General features: G+C 45.5%; 1 protein-coding gene across 3 annotated transcripts in view; it reads right to left on the bottom strand.

Moving 5' to 3' along the window:
* Nucleotides 1-1007: 1007 nt before the first annotated feature.
* LOC117411388 (sorting nexin-9-like) overlaps nucleotides 1008-21681 on the bottom strand; it is a 227263-nt gene continuing 206589 nt past the window's right edge. For all 3 annotated transcript variants that reach the window (XM_059025354.1, XM_034921779.2, XM_034921780.2), the window contains 3 exons: nucleotides 10258-10372; nucleotides 5206-5297; nucleotides 1008-1759 (listed from right to left, as the gene is read on the bottom strand). In XM_059025354.1, coding sequence (XP_058881337.1) covers nucleotides 1712-1759; nucleotides 5206-5297; nucleotides 10258-10372 — 255 coding nt within the window. In that variant the 3' untranslated portion in view covers nucleotides 1008-1711. The remainder of the gene's footprint in view (nucleotides 1760-5205; nucleotides 5298-10257; nucleotides 10373-21681) is intronic.

The raw sequence follows: 21681 nt of genomic DNA on the forward strand, positions 1-21681 counted from the left end.
TACTCCTATTATAAGAGGCTGATGCAACAAGGTGGATTACACGGTGCTCTATAATATCCAGCATGGGTACTGCTTGCCAAAATCAAACCAAGTAAAATGCAAATCATGTGCCGTCCCTCTGGCAATTAATGAATTCAGTAGGAAAAAAAAGGTTTAGCAGATACATTCATTTGTCATGAAGATAGCTAGTTTTGGAAGACCCCTTTTCAATTACTATTGGAAAACAAAAGCAACTGTGACAACAAAACAGTGGCTAACCTTAGGGACATTGTGACAGGGAGCGTGAGGATCTGAGCTGCAAATCTCCCTCCCGACCCAAGAGGGCGCTAAGCAGAGGTACTTGCACGCCTGTTCAGAGACGGGCCGGCTTGGAGAGAGGGGCGGAAAAGGAAGTCGGCCATCTTGGTGCAGGCGGAATGACCATATTAGGGGACAAGATTACTGTGATCAGCTGTGCTGCATTAGACAACTGGCAGGGGTGCTGAGTCTCGCTGATCATGGGGTGGAGTCTCCTAGTATATAAGGGCTGTCATTCTGTAAGTGCGGGGCCTTTGAGGTAATACTAAACCTGGGTTGCTGAGCTGTGTGTTTGTTTGTTTGTTTGTTTGTTTGTTTGTTTGTGTTCTACGGGTTTTTGATTTGTTTATCGTCAGGACCGGGGTCAGAGTGATCCCTGACGCCAAGGAGCTGCCATAATACTGCCAGCACTTTTCACCTTGGACATCACACGCCCCACACAACTGAACTGGACACTTCAGCACCTGAGCACCAGCACTTTTCACCACCCCAAAAGTGCACCCAAAGAGCTGAGAGGGACTTGCTCTATTGGGACCTATGATTTATATTTTTGTTGCTTTTGTTCCCCTTTAATAAAGTTTGCCCTCTACCATTGTGGTAGAGTATTTGCACCTGTATAAGTGACTCTGTGACGTCTGTTCCACACCCACTGCACCGTCACAGACATGTATAAAAAAAAAAAAAAAGACAGATGTCACTTCCATTGTAACTTTTTTTTTTTTATTAAAATCATAGTGTTTTTACACAGTGCAAAGCAAGTGTCTCATAGTGGCTGAGTGTTGTAATTGTGGCAATAAGATCTGAATACTACACATATCCTGGACTCAGCTACAGAAACAGCATTGATTCAAATCAAAATCAATCCAAAAGATCATTTTTCTAATGAAAAAAAGCATTCATATATTGTTGGAATCAGGTTTCTATTTGGAAATAAGGCATTTGGCTTTACAAAAACCTGTCAATAGCAAAAAAAAAAAAAAAAAAAAACTTTATGTATGTTATGAACACATTTTGGACTGACATTTTACTAAAATAAAAAAAATATCTGTATTTATATTTTTCAGGAATTCTAACCTTTTTAATGCTGGTCCAGGCCTCCCTATACTTTCCAATGTTTTAAATAGTTGGCTTGTTTTCCCATGTTAAAATAATAGTATAGGCTAGAAAAACATAATTAGCATGTATATACATTGTGTATAATTAAGCTGATTTACAATGTGTCTGACGGGAGACTTAATAGTATCAACATTATAGTATAGAGGCTTCTCCCATTGAATACAAACCCATGCATGCAACACCTGAGCAAAAAACTCAATAACCTCTTTGGGGTTTTCTCTTATGAAATGTGGCAACGACTTAGATAAAGTACATTACAGATGGCAGCCCACCTTGGACTTAGGGTTTCTTCTCTTCTCTACATGGTGGTGAACCTACCGAGGGCCTGCCTCAGCCTCTCTGCAATCTAGAAAAGTAAAGACATTATTAGCTTATGCAGAAGTATATTAGGTGCTAACAAGTCATGTATTTTACATACTTGGAGTGCTTTGTCACTTACACCTAGTTAGTCTCTAGCTTCATATGTGTGGACTTGACTGTAAACAAAATGTATAAATTGTTTAAAAGAACAAGCAAATTCATTTCAAAAATGGTTTGTCCAGTAATTACGGTTTAGAAGAGATTTTGTTGTTACCGACACTAGTCCCAGTCTTTTTTTAAAATAATGAAATTCAGGACAACCTGCTGATCTGCTGTACTGCTGCCATGTGCAACATCATTATTGTCCTAAAGGTAATCTACAGTGCTAATATAAGTGCCTACAGTGTTATGGTTTGTCTGAAAATCAGCTGCAATCTCACTGCCTCCTGAACAAATGATAGACAAGGGTGTTGCATAGCAGTAATACAACAACACAATAAAAATATTAAATAATATTACAAAACTAAACCTTTTAGTTTATAAAATCCGCGTGATACATTTAAGAAAAAATATGCCCATGGCATTCAACATTCAAAGAGACAAGACCTTGATTTCACATTAAACATGGATAATAGCCTCTCTTACAATTTTGTGCTCCTTGTAGATGCCTTTTGGTAACTTTTTGATCACTCTGGAGACAAGAATATTACCTACTGCAGCAATCACCTACACAGTCCAGTATAAGACAAATACTGTACTTTTGTTACAAAGCTTTAATAAATAAACCAGGAGATTAATTTAAGGGCCCTGTGACAGAGACAAAATGATTCTTGGTGATACATCTCCCTTCCGACCTGTGAGAGTGCTGTGTAAAGAGAACAGAATGCCCTGGACTGGATGGCCAGACAATTAATTCCCAGGGTTAGGCGGAAGTTGTCATCCAGAAAGGGGGCAGAGCTCCGGTAGACTAAATCATCGAACCCGGAAGGGAAACTATGTGGCAGCTGCGGATTGGAGGAGCTGTTGCACTCGTTAACCAAGGGGTCATGATAGACGGTGCAAAAGGGGACGGAGCGAGGTGATCTGTTCCTTTGCTATGGTTAATGCTAACCGAAAGGAAAAACGTCTTGTAATACCGTGAGTGTTTGTTTGTTTTTGTCATGTCTAATACTGTGCTTTTTTGTGATTTATTAGATGGCTAAACATGATCTAGGAGCTGTCGTTTAAGGCCAGCACGAACCTGGACAACACTGCACCTTTGTTCACAATAAACTGCAATTACACCACGAGCACTAAATCACTCACTGTGGACTTGTGTTTGTGTTTTGTGTGGGTGTTTAAAGAACGGGACTGTTTATTATTTCGAGACCAACCCGCGGATTACAGTGAAGCAATACATGCCGCTGTATTGCTTATCATTGCTATTATTTACTGTGTGTTTAGTGTCATCAGACACTTGGATTTAAAATTAAAACACCACTGCACCTGGGTTATTGTTGTCTGTCTGTTTACTGATCCCCGCTGCACACTGGTAATCACTTTGCCACAGGCCCCTACAAGCACTTTAGCTGCTTTGTGCAAGTTCTGAAACTTTAGCCATTTGTTTCCCTTTTACAAATGAGCACATGGCATGGGTGAATGATTCAAAAATGTATCCCTGTACATTTACAGATTGTCAAAGAGAACGAAAAAAAAGTGCTTATGCTAGCTCACGTGCTGCGGACATGTGACACATTCATTTTATCACCATTATACTCAGTTTGTTCAAGCATAACAGCTCCATCATTCTCCTTCTGATTTGATGGGTGCTGAACACTGCCTAAGCAGTGTTTTTAAGTGTGTCCTGTCATGTCTTTGATTGTAACATCAGTATCGTTTGACAACCTGGCCTTTTCAACTCAGTGCAATCTGCTCAACGCAAGACTTAATGGCCCAATGCATTTTATTCCAGTAAATTATACTTAATATGAATTCCTGTCACTGTTTAGGTCTTATATTTTAAGAAAGACAAACACATTATGGTAACCAAGTATATACAGCTATATGTGATCAAGAGGAAGATGGATGGTCACAAGCCATCAAACAAAGCCAAGCTGCTTGAATTCTTGCGCAGGAGTGGCATAAAGTCACCCAACATCAATGTGAAAGACTGGTGGAGAGCATGCTAAGATGCATGAAAGCTGTGCTTGAAAATCAGGGTTATTCCACCAAATACTGATTTCTGAACTCTTCCTAAGTTAAAACATTAGTATTGTGTTGTTTAAAAATGAATATGAACTTATTTTCTTTGCATTATTCGAGGTCTGACAAACACTGCATCTTTTTTGTTATTTTGACCAGTTGTCATTTTCTGCAAATAAATGCTCTAAATGACAATATTTTTATTTGGAATTTGGGAAAAATGTTGTCAGTAGTTTATAGAATAAAACAAAAATGTTCATTTTACCCAAACACATACCTATAAATAGTAAAACCAGAGAAACTGATAATTTTGCAGTGGTCTCTTAATTTTTTCCAGAGCTGTATATATTTTTTATTGTGGTTGCTATTGCATCCACATATTGTTTTCTTTTTTTTTCACCACTTCCTATCAAGCATAATTATAATCCAAGAAAAAAATCTGAAATTTACTTCCTTTACAAAGACTCTTAACAGAAGCTTTGATAATTTGGCTCACCCTTTAATTAGCACTCCCATTTTCCAATGACTAATGTGTTAAACATATTTATGAAAAGTAAACCTACTTTGGAGCCATGCACGATAGTTTTCTTAACTATTCTTAAGTATTTTTAATTGTACATTTTGTGTGTGTATATTGATTTACATGTATCATGTTTATTTATGCAGAGGTTTAATTATGTGGTAGGCTAGTTAATTCTGATTCTTGTTTTTATTAAACACAATATCAAAGGAACAGGGTGTGCACATGGTGTATCGAGCTTGAGGGTGTGTAGCACAGACCTGTGCACGTCCTTCATTAGCATACTTCATTTGTTCATGATTCCTGACTTCAATTCCATTCATCCAAACCTAAACACACATTTTAAACTGGAATACCAGGGGAAACAATGTGATGATTTTTAAAGAAATCACCCACAACATTTAAATTTTTTTGGTATTAGCAATTTACTGAGCGACGGCAGTCACAGGAACAGCAGCAAGTCATATATTTAGGAACTTGGCACACATGAAAGTTGATTCAGTCAGGGCAACTCTTGTTTTAAAAACAACATTTTTATAAAATAATATAAAGAGATACTGTTGACAGTATGTATACCAGCATTTTTGGCAAGGTTGAAAATTAGGTGAAGGTTGGGGATGAATATGTAAATATAAAAGCACGGCACGGACTTGAAAGAGAGGTAGATTTAAACTGACCCTGGCTTTTTCAGTTTTCTGAAGTTCCTAAACTTCACATGGCTTTACAGGATCATGTACCAATGACAACAACATCCACAAATAAATAGGATAGGAAAGGAGGTATTCTCTCACCGTTTCATACAATTTGACTTGCTGTTCCAGGTAGAGCTGCATCACTCTGTTATAGTCATAAATGCGATTACTGTGGAAGTGGTTCATTTCAGCTGAAATTAAAATAGCAGAAGAAACTGGTTACATCTTTGGAGCAGATTAATAAATACATAGTATGCTGATGAATCAATAATATATTAGGTCTTCTATTGACTAGAGAGTTATTTGAATAGTTTCCTGATTAGAATGAACAACTTAACTACTACAGTAGGTACCCATTTCACATGTTTTTTTTTTTAACTTTAAAATTCTCTAAACTTATTGACACCCTCAACATTTAAGTAGAATCAATGATCCAAAATGGACAAAGTTTTGCACAGATACTGTTAGGTTGATACTCATGCCAAACAATTAACCTAGCAATTGTGTCTTATTGCTAAAACATGCTGTTATGTTTGTTTGATGTTCTGTTTCCTGCTTTGTTTTGTTGTGTTTTGGAAGTCAGTCAATGCTGTGTGGTTGCTAGGTTACGTGTTGCCGGATGTTGTGAATGTGTGTCGTGCTTGCAGGGATGTGGTAAGTGAGAGTGGTTGGGAAAACGGATGTGACGGGCGACTGATGGTAGAGAGGATACTGTAAACAGCCAGAATAAACCAGCAACGTGTTTAAGACTACAAACACTGTTTTGCGTCCGTTATTGCAATATAACATTGGCGACGAAGATGGCGGAATTTTCGTTTACTCCACCGCCTCCTTTTTTGGCTCTGCCTGGCGAACCGCCGGTTCCGTGGGCTCGCTGGTTGGACTCGTTTAATACATACCTGCTTGCTATGGGCTTGGAAGACGTGGCCAACCCGCGTAAGCGTGCTATACTGATACACTGTCTGGGCACAGAGGGACAGCGCGTTTTCCTGACACTGGGTCCTGCCTCGACTTTTGATGAAGCAGTCGGGGTTCTCGCTGCACATTTCGGAGCCGCTCAGAGCGTCCTCATCCGCCGGTTTAAATTCCGACAACGGAGCCAACGGCCTGGTGAGTCCATACTTCAGTATATATCTGCATTAAGAGAATTAGCGCTGCCTTGTAAATTCGGTGCACTGCACGATGAGATGCTTAGAGACCAGCTTATTGAAAAGACTTCCAGTACACAAGTGAGAGAGAGGTTATTATTGGAGGCTGATGATTTAACATTAACTCAAGCACAAAAAATTGCCACCCAAGTAGAAGCAGCTTTTATCACTGCACAGAAACTGACAGAGACATCCTCACCTACTACAGCTACAGACTGTGCAGTTCAGAAAATGCTGCAGCCTCTTAACCCATTAGACACTTCAGCCCTCGCAGTTCAACAAGCGCAGCACCGCCCTGCACGTTCCAGGCCACGTTGTGGGAACTGTGGGTCCACCAGGCACGAGTCTAGAGCCACTGACTGCCCTGCCCGGGGCCAACGGTGCAGGAATTGCAGCAAATTGAATCACTTTGCCAGGTGGTGTCGCTCCACCTCAGTTTCAGCATCTGATCAGCCCCAGACCTCGTTCTCAGCTCCGGCTACCATTCATACTGTGCTCTTAACCCCATCATGTTTTAAAACATGTGATATATATCTCAATGACAAGTGCATTCCTCTGCTCTTGGACACTGGGGCTAAGGTTTCTCTCTTAAATGTTGACACATACAGGCAGTATTTTTCCAGCCTGCCCCGGCAACACTCCTCCACTGCCCTCAGCGGATACGGACATGCCAAAATTGATGTTCTGGGTACATTGGAGCTGTCGGTACGCTATGGCACCAGGCATGTGCCTACATTCACATTCTACATTACAAGAACTGGGGCCAACTTAATGGGCCTTGACTTGTTTACCAGCCTTGGATTTTCTCTGACAGATTACAGTGGCACAGAAATATTGCAAGTCTCCACTCCCTGGCAGCAACAATGGCCAGCACTTTTTGACGGTTTGGGCATTCTCTTTGCCTTCATCCACCAGCCGAAAGTGGACCCCACAGTGACACCGGTCATCCAGCCTCTGCGCCGCATCCCACTTGCCTTGCGGGACCAGGTCTCAACAGAACTGCAACTCCTGCTGGACGCTGGGATTATAGAGCCAATTAACGCATCCCCCTGGATCTCCAATCTTGTCATAGCGAAAAAAAAATCAGGGGGAATCAGAGTTTGTGTGGACTTGCGCGCTGTAAATAAAGCAATCATCCCTGACAAATATCCGCTACCTACAGCCGAAGAGCTCACTACCCAATTCTACGGTTCCACTGTCTTCAGTAAATTAGATTTACGCCAAGGCTACCTCCAGGTTCCCCTTTCTCCAACCAGCAGGGATCTCACAGCATTTGTCACACACACTGGGGTTTTCCGTTACACACGCATGCCGTTTGGACTGAGCTCTGCACCCAGCTGTTTCCAAAAAATTATGTCATCTATCTTTGCAGGCATTCCAGGTGTGTCCTTGTACTTAGATGACATTGTGGTGCATGGTCCCAACACTGCAGTTCACGATCAGCGCTTGCTCCAAGTGTTCCAAACACTCACCCAGAACAACCTAACGCTGAATGGTGACAAATGTCTTTTTGCTGTGCCCGAGATTGAGTTTGTGGGTTTTAGACTCTCAGCCCATGGGATTTGTCCCCTCCAGTCCAATGTGGAAGCCATTCACCGCGTTCCTGAGCCTAAATCTGCTTCTCAGCTTGCCTCATTCTTGGGAATGACAGCTTATTATTTACGGTTCTTGCCACAGTACTCTGCCACCACTTCCCCGCTACGGCAGCTTCTGAAGAAGGAGGCCCCCTGGGACTGGACCCCGGCCTGCCAAGCAGCTGTGCGCATGCTTAAAAACCAGCTCACCACAGCCCCTATTCTGGCTCATTTTGATCTCCTTAGCACCACTTTGGTCACATGTGACGCATCGGCCACGGCAGTGGGGGCTGTTTTATCCCAGATACAAGAGGGTGTGGAGAAGCCTATAGCTTTTGCTTCCCGTGCTTTGAACCCCACAGAACAAAAATACTCAGTGGGAGAGAGAGAAGCGCTAGCTTGCGTCTGGGCATGTGAACGCTGGCACATGTACCTGTATGGTCGGGCGTTTACTCTCAGAACAGATCACCAAGCACTCACAGCTCTGATGTCTACTTCGGGCACGGGACGCAGACCACTCAGATTGTACAGATGGTCAGATCGGCTACAGCAGTACAATTTTCAGCTCCAGTTCACCCCGGGGCGAGATAATGCAGTGGCTGACCTCTTATCCAGATCAGTTGTAGCGCTTGAGCAGGGATCCCAATCAGAAGACACTGAGCAAGATCTGATTCAGATGCTTCACGGACCCCTGCAGGACATGGTGTCCCTCCAAGAGCTCCAGCAGGCATCGCAGAAGGACCCTACCCTCCGCACTCTACGTTCCTATATTACAGACGGATGGCCACGGCAGGTATCTGGCGAACTGCAACAATTTTCCAGGATTAAAGACGAGCTGTCCTGCTGGAATGATTTCTGTGTGGCACGAGGCCACCGCACAGTGGTGCCAAGTGCTCTACGTGCACGGGTGCTGAATATGGCACATGAGGGTCACCTGGGCATCGTCAAGTTTAAACAACGCTGCCGGGACCTGGTGTGGTGGCCCGGCATTGACCATGATATCGAGATTCTGGTCAAAGACTGTATGGCCTGTGTGGTCAGTGGCAAGTCGGGACTCCCTGCCCCACCGCCATTGCAGCCAGTTACCTGGCCATCTCACCCCTGGGAACATCTGCAGCTGGACATTTGTGGTGAAATACATGGTGTTCCCCATCATCAGCGTTATTTAGTGGTTGTCTATGACCTGCATTCTAAATGGCCTGAGGTCGTCCCCACTGGGACGGTCACCTCCCAGACTATAGTCCACATACTGGACACACTGATTGCACGCTGGGGTTTGCCACGGGTCATCACTACAGATAATGGTCCACAGTTCATCTCGGATGAATTCTCTAGTTTCCTCAGCATCAACGGCATCAAACACATTCGTACAGCAGTCTACCACCCCCAATCTAATGGGGGGGTGGAACGATTTAATCAAACACTCAAAAATGGTATCCGGGCACATCTAGCTCAAGGCTGTGCCTTTCAAACAGCCTTACTGCAGACACTTATGCACTACAGGGCCACTCAGCACTCAACCACAGGGGCCTCACCAGCACGGTTGATGACAGGACGTGAATTGCAACTTCCATTGGACAGGCTACGACCCCCGGGGACTGTTCCTACTCCATCTACTGCACGCACTGTCGTCCAACGGAGCCAACAGCGAATGAAACAGAGGTTCGACAAAAGGCACAGGACAAAGCCACCTACAATACATCCTCGTGATTGGGTTCGAGTTAAGCGGCCTCACAGAGGTAACAAGTTGCAATCCTTCTGGTCTCCACCACTTTGTGTTAGCCGACAGCTGGGACCAGCAACCTATCTGCTCCAGGATGGCTCCCGGTGGCACGCCAGTAGGATGAGGAAAGTACTGTCACCTGAAACCCAGTCAGAGACCCAGTCATTCAGCCAGCTGGGAGCCTCCTTCTGTCCCGTCAGGGTCAGCGATGATACTGTCATAGCAGGTCCTGAACCAGCAGGACCAGTGCAACATCCTCCAAGAGTCCGCCAACGTCCTCTGCATTTACGGGACTTTGAGACTTCATTCCACACCTGAACTTGGTGGGAAAGGGGGGAAAATGTTATGTTTGTTTGATGTTCTGTTTCCTGCTTTGTTTTGTTGTGTTTTGGAAGTCAGTCAATGCTGTGTGGTTGCTAGGTTACGTGTTGCCGGATGTTGTGAATGTGTGTCGTGCTTGCAGGGATGTGGTAAGTGAGAGTGGTTGGGAAAACGGATGTGACGGGCGACTGATGGTAGAGAGGATATTGTAAACAGCCAGAATAAACCAGCAACGTGTTTAAGACTACAAACACTGTTTTGCGTCCGTTATTGCAATATAACACATGCTACAACGTATAGCAAGCCTGTATTGTTTAAAATGAGGTTAGTGTTTGGAGGGCCAGTTAAAACTTGATTAGATAATAAATATAACTCTTTAATTTACCTTGCAATGCATAGGACATAGTGCTTACACGCTTGGCCATGGTCACCTTGTCCTGCTGTGTTATTTTACTTGTTGCAACCAGTTTATCACCTTCCTTCACCTTTTCTATTGCTGCCTAGTAAAGGTAAAGCACAAGTTACAGAAACAATATGATCATGTTTAAAATGACACAAGTCAAGATCTAAATTGTACAAAGTGAAACTGAAATGAAAGATGAACAACATGAAGAACAACAATGGTATTCCGATGGCTTTTAACAGGTAGATGAGATGGTTTTACAATAATCTCTTTTTGCAATGTACATTTTGCATCACCTAGAATTTTCAGATTGAGACAGAATTAAAAAAAAACAAAACAAAACAAAAAAAAACCTATAGAACATTATTTAGATATTGTATTTGTCATGTGTGAAAGATTGTTCTTATTTTAAAGGTTCAATAGACTTTTTAAGCAGACCCAGAGACAAGAATGGTATTTTTAAGCACTTTCGTGCCTTATTTTATTAATTACAGAACAAATTATATAAAAAGAACAAAACAAAAACTAACTACACTTTTTTTCAGTCCTTAAACTCATCAACTGGGCAGCTAAGCTGTTTACCAGTATAGGCACAATTGCCTGGAACTAATAATTATTTTTGATTTAAGTACATATCTGAACTAATCTGTTGGATTCATTCTTGAACACGCAGGATGCAGTGCAGCTTGTGGACTTTTGGCTGGAGAAATTCCTGAAACATCCTACACAAAGGAGGAGGGGGATTAAATAAAATAATATTGATGAGGTCTTAATTAACATGAATGAATATTCAGATTATTTAACAGATAACTAATAGATTGTCTGTGTTTACTTGGTGATCTAATATGGTAATGGTCATATAGTATTCATTCAAGTTGATTAACGCATGTTAATTTGAACTGTATTAATTATACAAGTTAATTAAGTGTTAAAATTAATTATTAAACAAACTAACGTAATTAGCCCCACACCAGTTACAAAACAAACATGATATACCACAAACAAAAAGGTTTACATAGTTGTGTTTTTTTTTTTTTTTTAACCACACAGGTCTCTTCACCATGATAGCCCCTCTCTTCACACAGACTGGAGACTGCCCAGAACAAACATCTTTCCTCTGTTTAAATACCTGCTACAGGCAGGTGACAATTAGCATCTATCATGGATACCTACCGAGGACAAAAAAAACCTTACATTTGTACCCCAAAATGTATTCAATTAACATAGCTAGGAATTCCGTATATATATATGAAGGATGTGCTAAGAAGGAAGATAAACTTCATGGCATATGGTCCCAGTACAGTGAGAGGGCCCTCTGCTGCAAGGTTACACTGAGTAACCTTAGCATTTAAACAGTCTAATTAAGGTGTGTTGCTAACTACCCCAGGACAAAGTGAAACACAATGAAAAGTGCGTTAAAGGGCCGAAAGAGTAGCTGCCCTTAACAACTCTGGTCCCAAAACCAGGGTTCTGCTGATCTACGACATTCAGTCGGTAGAATCTGTTTAGACAGGGCTTGTCCGTGGAACTTAGACCCGCCAACTCTAGTTGCAGTCAACGTAATACGCCAGTGCCCTAATCAGGCAGAGCGTATGGAACTTTCTCTCCCTGTCAGACTGGAAAAGAGGTGGATGGAAGGCCTCCAGTTCCACTGACTGGTTGATATGGAAAGCAGAAATGCTTTTAGGGAGAAAAGCAGGATTAGTGCTGTTAAAAATGCTTGCATTTCACCTACTGGTTTAGCATAGGTAATAGCAAGCAGAAAAGCTCTGCTGAATGTAGAGGCTCAAATGGCGGTTTTGTAAGCACATCCAGCACTATATTAAGTCGCCAGTGAAGGACAAGGTCCTTTCTAAGGGGTCGTAACCTCCGAGCACCTTCAAAAAGTGTCCCACCAGGAAGTGTGCTCCTGGGGAGACGAGTCAATTTTAATATGCCAAGCTGAGATAGCTGCCAGGAAGACCTTAAGTGTGGAGGGAGATTTCCCTTTATCAAAAAGGTCCTGCAAAAACTGAGTATATCTGCCATGGGGCAAGTCGTAGGGTCCAGTTCACATGACTGACACCACATCAGGAATATACCCCGTTTATAGCCATACTGGGAGTGTATAGACGCTGCTCTGGCATTCTGAAGAGTTCAATGACTTTGTCAGATAACCCGAGACAGCTCAAATGTCTCCACTCAGGGGCCAGACCCAAAGCTGCAGAGCTGTTGGATCTGGATAGCAGAGTCCCCTGTGCCTGGCTCAGCAGGTTGTGATGGGCTGGCAGCTCCCAGGGCTCACTAAACCGGAGTTGTGCCAATAACGAGAATCATGTTCTCTCGGGCCAGTTTGGGACTATTAAGGGCACCGGGGCCCGATCTTGCCTGATTTTCTCCACACACAGTGGAAGCAGTGGCAATGGTCAGCGCGTCTTTGCCTAGCGGGTGACCTCTCTCCACTCAGGAATACCAGTGGGGACAATGGGTGGACTCCTGGGTCACAAAGAGATCTCTCTCTGCACACCGAACCTCTCCCAGATGAGGTTCACAACCTATGGGTGAAGACGCCATTCTGAACTGTGGGGACCACCTCTGGCGAGGAGGTCCGCTGCCCAGTTCGTCACAACTGGCAGGTGAACTTCTTTTATTGAAAGCAAGTGGTTGTGAGCCCATAGCAAAAGCTTCCGGGCAACATGATTGAGACTGAGAGACTGAGAGACTGGAGACCGCCCTGGTGGTTGATATAAGCCACCACTGTAGTGTTGTCTGTACGTATCAGCACATGTCTCCCTTGTATCTCTGGAAAAAATGACTGCAGGGCCAGGTGAACTGCCTGCAGCTCCAAAACATTTATGTGAAGACCCTCTCACTCCCTGTACTCTAAGCCATTCCTGACAGCACCCCAACCTAGGTTGGAAGCATCTGTAGTCAGCACCTCTCTCCTCGTGACACAGCCCAGAGCTGTGCCCAAGCACAGATGAGCTGGTTGTTTCCGTCACAAGAGAGACTCCATACAGTGATGAGACACTGAGTAAGCGGTGGCGTTCTAAGGGTGCTGGACCCTGTGGTTGAACCAGGCTTGGAGAGGACGCATGCGTAAGAGCCCTAAGGGGAGGATCTGGGATACTGCTGCCATCAGGCCCAGAAGTCTCTGGAAGGTCAGTACCCTCACTGCTGTGTTGAGCTGAAGCAGCTCCAAGCAGACAGTTAGCCTCTGGATATTGTCGTCCGACAGATTGGCGATCATATTTCTGGAATTGAGGCTTACGCCGAGATAGACATCACTTTGAGCAGGCGTTAACTGGCTTTTCAATTGGTTCACCGTGATACCCATGTGTAACTCTGCCTGTGCTGTTGACTCGGCACTTATCAGCCAGTCGTCCAGGTAATTGATCACTCTGGTGCCTTTTAATCTCAGAAGGGCCAATATTACATCCATGCACTTTGAAAAAGTGCGAGGAGCTAGACAGAGGCCAAATGGCAGTACACAGAACTTGTACGCGGTGCCTTGTGAGCACCCGAACCTCTCCCAGATGAGGTTCACAACCTCTGGGTGAAGTTGCCTTTCCAAACTGTGGGGGCCACCTCTGGCGAGGAGGAAAGGCGAACCGCAAGTACTTTCTGTGGCCGGGTCTTCTAGGGATGTGAAAGTAGGCGTCCTTGACTTGAGGTCCACTGTAGTGAACCAGTCGCCTGACCTTACTGAATGCAACAGCTGCCACGTTGTCAGCATCTTCAGACTCTCAAGCACAGATTCAGCTGTCTGAAGTCGAGGATTGGTCTGAGGCTGCCATCCCATTTCAGCACCAGGAAGTACCTGGAGTAAAACCCTTCTGTCTCGCCGAGAGGGTGGACAATTCAGATTGCCTGTTTGTGCAGTAGGCTGCCACCTCCTGAGACACTAATACAATATCTTGAGGGTTCATGACCCTAGTTGCAATCATGCCCTGAAAGGGAGGGGGGCCGAATCGAAACTGTAGAGGGTAACCGGCTCTGATGACGGTAATCACCCAGGTGTCTGTGGTGCATGATCGCCAGTAATCCAGGTGGGCCTGATAGAATGGGCCCTGGACCTGTGGCAGCAAATCACTAGGGTTGCTGGCTCTTAGAAGCTCGCGCCTGTGGCTTGTGAGCTGGGCGACAATAATTGCGCCAGCCTCTGTGTTGTGCACTGTGAAAACGGTTCTGAGCATTAGCTGTAGCAGGGGCTGCAGGACCCTGAATCTACTTTTGTGTCAGTGCACACCTGTTTTGCCAATACTCAGCTGGCTTACGGGCTGAGGCTTTGTGCTTGGGGAGAAGGCATACCAACTCCTTGAAAGACTTACGTGCTTGGTGAGAGCATTTTGGCATCTCATCCACTGCTGGCCCAAACGTATACCCTGCATCCAGTAACAACGCCTTGTCCTTGTCAGGTACTCGAGCCTGAGCAAGCAAGAGGTGCCTTTTGCTGCCACCAATGCAGCCATGCTCCTGCCCAACACCTGACCATTGCACTTAGACAACTGGAGCGGGTGCTTGTTGACCAGGCTCAGTTCGTCCAACTGGAGGGGTGAGGACCTATGGTCTGAGGACAACGATTGTAGCAGAATAGACTAGTAAGCCACCAGTATGCTACTGTAGCTACCACAACGTACAGGCCTTTTTCAGCATAATTTCAGTGACGCTGCATTGTTTGTTTGGAGATGAAACGTTCTTTTGTAGCAATGCTAGATTAGGCATCTGCACCAAAGAGGCGATGGAAGGATCAACAGGCAGAAACTGGGCCATGCCCAGCTTATCTGCATTGTGCACCTTATACAAACTGTCCATTGACCTGGAGACAGCTGGGGCAGTTGCTGGGGGCTACCAGGATGATTGCACCTTATGGAAAAAATCCAGGAGAACAGGGGGGGGGGGGGAGCACTGACGCACAGCAGCAGGCACCCTATCAAATATAGAGAGTGTTTAGGCTCATCTTCTGTGGCCCAAGGCACCTGCAGGGCCGTGGTAGCATGTCTGATCAGGGAGGCGAGCTCCTCTCACAGGGATGGGCTTATCATAGGACCCAAGACATCTGGTTCCGTGTGCTCAGGCGGGCAGGTTCCATGCCCTCAGATGCAGTAAGGGACATGGCATCCTTCTGCTCTGGTTGTGGGTCAGGTGATGGTGCCTGAACCCTGGGGACTGAGACAATGGGAGGGCCTCGCAGCAGCTCTGTCAAAAGGGACTGTTGCTGGTTCATAGCTTCAAAAAGCTTCTCCTTTTGCCACGCAACCCGATCAGTACCAGAATGCCTTCTACTGCGGCTCCTGTTCCTCTTCCTTTAATTGCTCCCTCTGCGTGCTCTTCCTTGGAAGAGGAGAGGGGGAGCTGTCTGAGCCAAATAATCTAGCGGCTCGTTTCCTAGCTCCCGGTGTACCTGGGAGTGGGAACTGTTGACCACACTGCAGGAGACGAAAGGGACGAGTCATGCTGTGCCAGCGTCAAAGATGTAGATCAGTCCCTGGATCAGCAGGCCAGCCTGCTTTCCAACATCCTTTTAGAGAAATTAGCACAAGATATACAATACCTGAAGTTAAGGAAAATAAACACAGAAAAATTCAAGCCATACTTATAAGAGTATGAAAACAATGTGTGTGGTAATCGAAAAAGATCTTATGCTGGCGTTGGTTTCAGGATACAATGAATCAACACGTACCTGAAAGGCATTGAAATTTACAAAGGATTTAAAACATTTTGTGTGACCTGAGACAGGCAAACATTCATTACTTTCACAAAATAATTTGTTTTGTAAATGCATTACTGAAATGAATGTTATTAAAAATGACATACATAATTACAGGAAAGCATGTCAGAGACAAATAGAAAATTCATAAGTTATGGGCCCTTGTGACAGAGAGCGAATGAATTTGAATCAACAATCTCCCTCTTGACCTGTGAGAGCACTGTACAGCAGGAATTGCGTGCCCCGTACTGAATGGTTGGGCAGTTCATTCCGGGGGCAGTCGGAAGCCGGCCATTCAGGAAAGGGACGGCGTCATGGTACCAGGAGTCACCGCCCTAGTACGGTAAGCAAAGTTTCATTCATGAATTGGAGGAGACGTGATTGAACTAGCTATCGGAGGGGACGGGCTGAGGGTACTTTAGGGGGACGTGACGCCGTAATCGGTTCCTTTGTTGTGGTTGATGGGAGGAAACGAGGACTGTTTGGAGCGAGAGTTGAGTGTTTTGGTTTGTTTTGCAACCGTGTGTGTTTTGTCATTGCCAGACTAATTAAGCAAGGATCTGGGAGCTGCAGCCTGGGGCCAGCAATTCACCTGGACTTCACTGCACCTGCACCTGCAACCGGCACCACTGTTTCCAGCACCACACCTGCACTGAGAGCACTCACTGTCCAGAGACGTGTCTGTGTTTGTTTTGTGTCTGTGTTTTGTGATTATTATTTGGGGACTGCAACCCCTTGTTTTGGCGCTGGCAATACCCATTGTTGGGTAAAGCCAGCTTTATTATTTCAACCCGGTCACGGGGGACTGCAACCCCTTGTTTTGGCGCTGGCAATACCCATTGTTGGGTAAAGCCAGCTTTATAATTTAAACCCGGTCAAGGAGACCATAAGGATATTAAAAAGAAAGAAACTGAACGGTGAACTCTGTGTTTGTCATTGTTTGGAGCACCTGCATCACCCTATCACTACCCATGGCAACCCACACGTTCACAGCCCTCTTTTAAGAGACCACCTGTGTTGAGGCCACTATTAGACTGTTCCTTGAGTGGTCTCTTAATGCAGGTTTGACTGTATTTACAAATGAAAAGGCAGTAGGAAGAAATAACATCGAAGAATTTAATCAGAACCTAGGCTAAAATAGAATTATACGTTTAATATTATTGCAAAATTATTTCAGAAACGAAGTGAAACATCAACTTATCTCCGTAGCTTTGACTGAAAAGGGTGCTGACTTAAGGGGGGCACCGATTGACTGACGAATAATAAGTAAAAATTATTTGTGCAATAACAATGCAAAACCAAAATAACATGATGAAACAAATGAAAGAGCAGAGGGTGCCGATTGGCTGACAAATAAGCACTGAAGGTAGAATAGAACTTTTTTCTCACAATCGTTATTGCAATAAAATGGGACCAAAGAAGAAACCATCAAGAGCTGAGTACAGAAAGTTGGAAAAGCAACGCAAAGAAAAGGAACACAAACTATCAAGCCAGTGGAAGAATTGGCTCTCCAAACCTGCAGAGTCACAGGATGCTACAATGTCTCAACAAGCAGCGCAGTGTAAGAACAATAACAAATATTTGTGGAGAGCTGTGACAGAGACAGAATGATTCTTGGTGATAAATCTCTCTCCTGACCTGTAAGGTCGCTGTGTAAAGGGAACAGAGTGGATGGCCAGACAATTAATTCCCAGGGTTAGACGGAAGTCGGTCACCTAGAAAGGGGGCGGAGCTATGGTACACTAAATCAACGACCCTGAAGGGAAACTATGTGGCATCCGTGGACTTGAGGAGCGGTTGCACTAGTTAACCAAGGAGTCATGATTGATGGTACTAAAAGGGTACATAGCGAAGTAATCTGTGACTTTGTTATGGTTAACACTAAACCAGAAGAAGACCTGTATTGTAATCATAAGTGTTTTGTTTGTGTTGTCTAAAAACTGTTTGTTTGTTGTTATCAGACGGCTAACACGATCCGAAGCTGTTGCTAAAGGCCAGCACTAAACCCGGACAACACTGCACCTTGGACACAAATAAATTGTAAATCACCACAAGCACATTAATAATCACTCTGGACGTTGTGTGTGTTCTACTGTGTTTATTATTTATGAAATGTGTCTTATTATTTTGGGACTGCAACCTGTTGTTTTGAAACAGTGCAATACATGTTACTGTGTATTGCCTGGGATTATTCTTTGTGGTCGCCAGACCAGGATTATAAACAATAAAACCTGTTTGGATTGTGAACTTTGTTGTCTGTCTTCTGTTTCACAATCACATCATCACTACACCTGCGCACTGTAACCCATGCTGACGACCTTGCCTCTGCCAGAACACATTTGAAAATGAAAATAAACAAAACATAGGGCTCCTCGCCTGATTACATACCCCTTCCCTTGTGCAAAGCACACATGGCTCTAACGGCCACCTCCCCCTTCAGTCTCAAAGTCCCGGAAGAGGGGGAAGCAAGGTGTCCATGGGGGCGACCCTTCTCCCACCCCAATAGCTGTAGCGGCCAGGCTGACCGCACACAGGCTGGCTCCTCTGGCAAAGGTAATTTTAGCAGCCGCCCGGCTGCCTGTGGGGGTGGTCTCCGGACCTCCTCCACCTTTTCCATGGGCGGCAGCTCCCCTTTTTGGGGCTCCGGTCACACAATCTCCTGCAGCGAAACTGCTGTGGGGGAAGTGGTCTCCTGACATTCTCCCCCTTCTTCATGGCCGTCAGCTCCCCTTTTTGGGGCTCAGGCCACACAATTTCCTGCTACCACGCAGAGCCGGCAGCGACCCCAGGCGCAGCAGAGCCTGCAGTGACCCCAGGCGAAGCAGAGCTGGCAGCGACCCCAGGCGCAGCAGAGCCGGCAGCGACCCCAGGCGAAGCAGAGCCAGAAGCAACCCCAGGCGAAGCAGAGCTGGCAGCGACCCCAGGCAAAGCGGGACCGTCAGCGACCCCAGGCGAAGCGAGACCGCCAGCAACCATAGGCGATGCGGAGCAGCCGGTAACCCCAGGCGATGCGGAGCAGCAGGCAACCCCAGGCGATGCGGAGCAGCAGGCAACCCCAGGCAATGCAGACGTGGCATCCCTGAGCGGAGCGGGTGTGGCATCCTTCAGCGGAGCAAGGCAGGCATCCCTGGGCGATGATGCTCCAGCGTCCGCGGGTAAGGCAGAGCTGCTGACCCCAGGCGATGGCGGACCATAAGGCGGCGACGGCGGGAGGGGAGCCCCTGGCCATGAAGGCGGCAGTGGGAGCTCCACTTCTCCCCTTAGTGAAGGTGGAGGGAGAGGCAGCTCCTGCTCCTCTCCTCCAGGTGGTGGTGGTAGAGGAGGCAGAGGCACCTCCACCTTCTGGCGGTGAAGGCGGCAGGGGCTCCTCCCCTTCTGGCAGCGAAGGTGGCAGGGCCTCCTCCCCTTCTGGCAGTGGTGGAGACAGAGGCAGCTCCTGCTGCTCTGCTCCTGCCACTGGAGGTGGTGGAGGCAGAGGCAGCAGGCATTCTCCCTCTGCTGGTCGTGATGGGAGCAGTTGAGTGGGGAATGCTCCAGCTCTCCGCAGACGGGGCACCAGCAGGTGATCATGACAGCACGGAGGATGGCATCCCAGCTGCTCTCCTCTGTTGGCTGTGGTGGGGCCAGCAGACACTCTTCCCCTGCTGGTGCAGGCTTGGGTGGTGGACATTCGGGCTCCTCCCTCTTGGGCATTGAGGACAACTGGGTCTGGTCTACTGCCCAGAACCATTCTGTGGCATCCCCAATCAGGCCCTGGTTCCAGGCCTCCTCATTTTGAGGATCATCATATGGACAGGCCTCCCTGTCATGCCTGAACTCGCCACAGGCGTCACACATGGAGGCCCCTTCAGCCCTCCATTGTTCCTGCTTAGTCGCCCAGTCCGGGGGTCCAAACTGAGTTGGCACCCGGGACCACCACCTCTCGCTCTGCTGTGGTTGCTGTTTCTGCTGCTGCTTTTTGCAGGTCTTCCTCCCCATCCTCTATCCTCACAAACAAAAAATAATAATTTAAAAAGAGAAAAAAAACACCTGCAGTACCTCCTCTCTGGCCTGAGTCCAGGAGGTGCTGGTGATCCCAACCTTACCACCACGTGTGACAGGGTAGCCGTGTGGTGACGTCAGGCCAGAATGCAGGAACAAAAACAAAGAAGCAAGTACTGCGGTGCAAAGGCGCTGCGGCACCGTTTATTTAAACAAAAAGAAAATAAAATATTTTAACAAAACACACTGCTCACAGAGTGAAAATAAAAGTTTAAACAAAACACAAATCTCGAGCACAAAACTTACTACAGGTCAGGCTGGGCAATCACCTTCACTGTTCCTATAGGTTTTGTGTTGATTTCTCTCTCTCTTGCTCTCGTTCACTCCTCCAAACACACACACTGAGTGCAGAGAGCTTTACTATGGTCGAGGGGTTAACTATCAATTATCTCATTACCCCTCAGCCACAATCTGCACGAGTTTTTTAAATACTACTGGCAGAGGACGAGCTGCTGACCTCGCCTCTGCCAAAACACATTTAAATGAAAATAAACAAAACATACGGCTTCACCACCACATTTATAAATAAATCATAATTGACATTTTTTTAAATATTATTTGCCATTTTTTCATAACATTACTGTGATCTCGGGCTGTACATTACTTTGGCAGCCGGGGGGCACAGTTCCACAGCGCGCAGTGCACTCTCACAAAGAATCACAAGTAGTTATCACAATTAATACTAACTCAACATTTATAAAATACTAACCATTACCCTAGAAAAAACACACACTATAAAATGATACTTTCCAATTAACAAAATGTTTGTATCATTTCCATTTTCATAAGTCTAAAACCATATCTTCTGCTGTAAATGCCTGGATGCCTTAACCCTTTCCGGTCCAATGTCGGACCCTGTCCGACATCATCAAAAAGACGTAAAACACAGGTCTCTAGTCATTTTTTCTCCAGAAAAAGCCGAGAAAACCATTCAATGGTCGAGAGAGACTGATAGAAGCCTAGAGAAGCCAAAAAAAAGGGGCGGATCTGAGCAATACACATAGCCCCGGCACCACAGAGATAACACAGACATAAAGAAACAAGATAGCTGCTTCTGCATCCAGCACTCAAAGAATATCACAGACATTTGCAAAGCTTTTTGAGATGTTATAGTAATAAAATTATGACTTGGATCGCATTATTGAGGAGTTTGGTGATAAAACAAGTGATCAGGAGATGATTTATCAGTATGCACAACTATGAAGAGGTATGTGAAAAATACAGCGAACAAGGGGTGGGGCGGGGCTGGAGATGCAGTACTGAGTGTCCTGTTGATATGCAATGCCTTTTAACCCATTGCAGTCCTATGTTGGACCTGGTCCGACATTACAATTTTCCCTTTCCGGTCCAACGTCGGACCCTGTCTGACATCATCAAAAAGACGTAAAAAACAGGTCTCTAGTCGTTTTTTCTCCGGAAAAAGCCAAGAAAACCATTCAATGGCCGAGAGAGACCGATGAGAGCTGAGAGAAGTCGAAAAAAAAAGGGGCGTATGATTTATTGGTATGCACTACTATCAAGAGGTATGTGAAAAATACAGCAAACAAGGGGTGGGGCGGGGCTGAAGATGCAGTCCTGTTGATATGCAGTGCCTTTTAAACAGCGCGTCTAAAATAAACTGCGCGTGTGAAAATAAATTGGACCTGACACGCCTGAGACACGCTGAATAAATGGAC

The sequence above is a fragment of the Acipenser ruthenus genome, chromosome 6, assembly GCF_902713425.1.
Source record: "Acipenser ruthenus chromosome 6, fAciRut3.2 maternal haplotype, whole genome shotgun sequence".
Classification (NCBI taxonomy): domain Eukaryota; kingdom Metazoa; phylum Chordata; class Actinopteri; order Acipenseriformes; family Acipenseridae; genus Acipenser; species Acipenser ruthenus.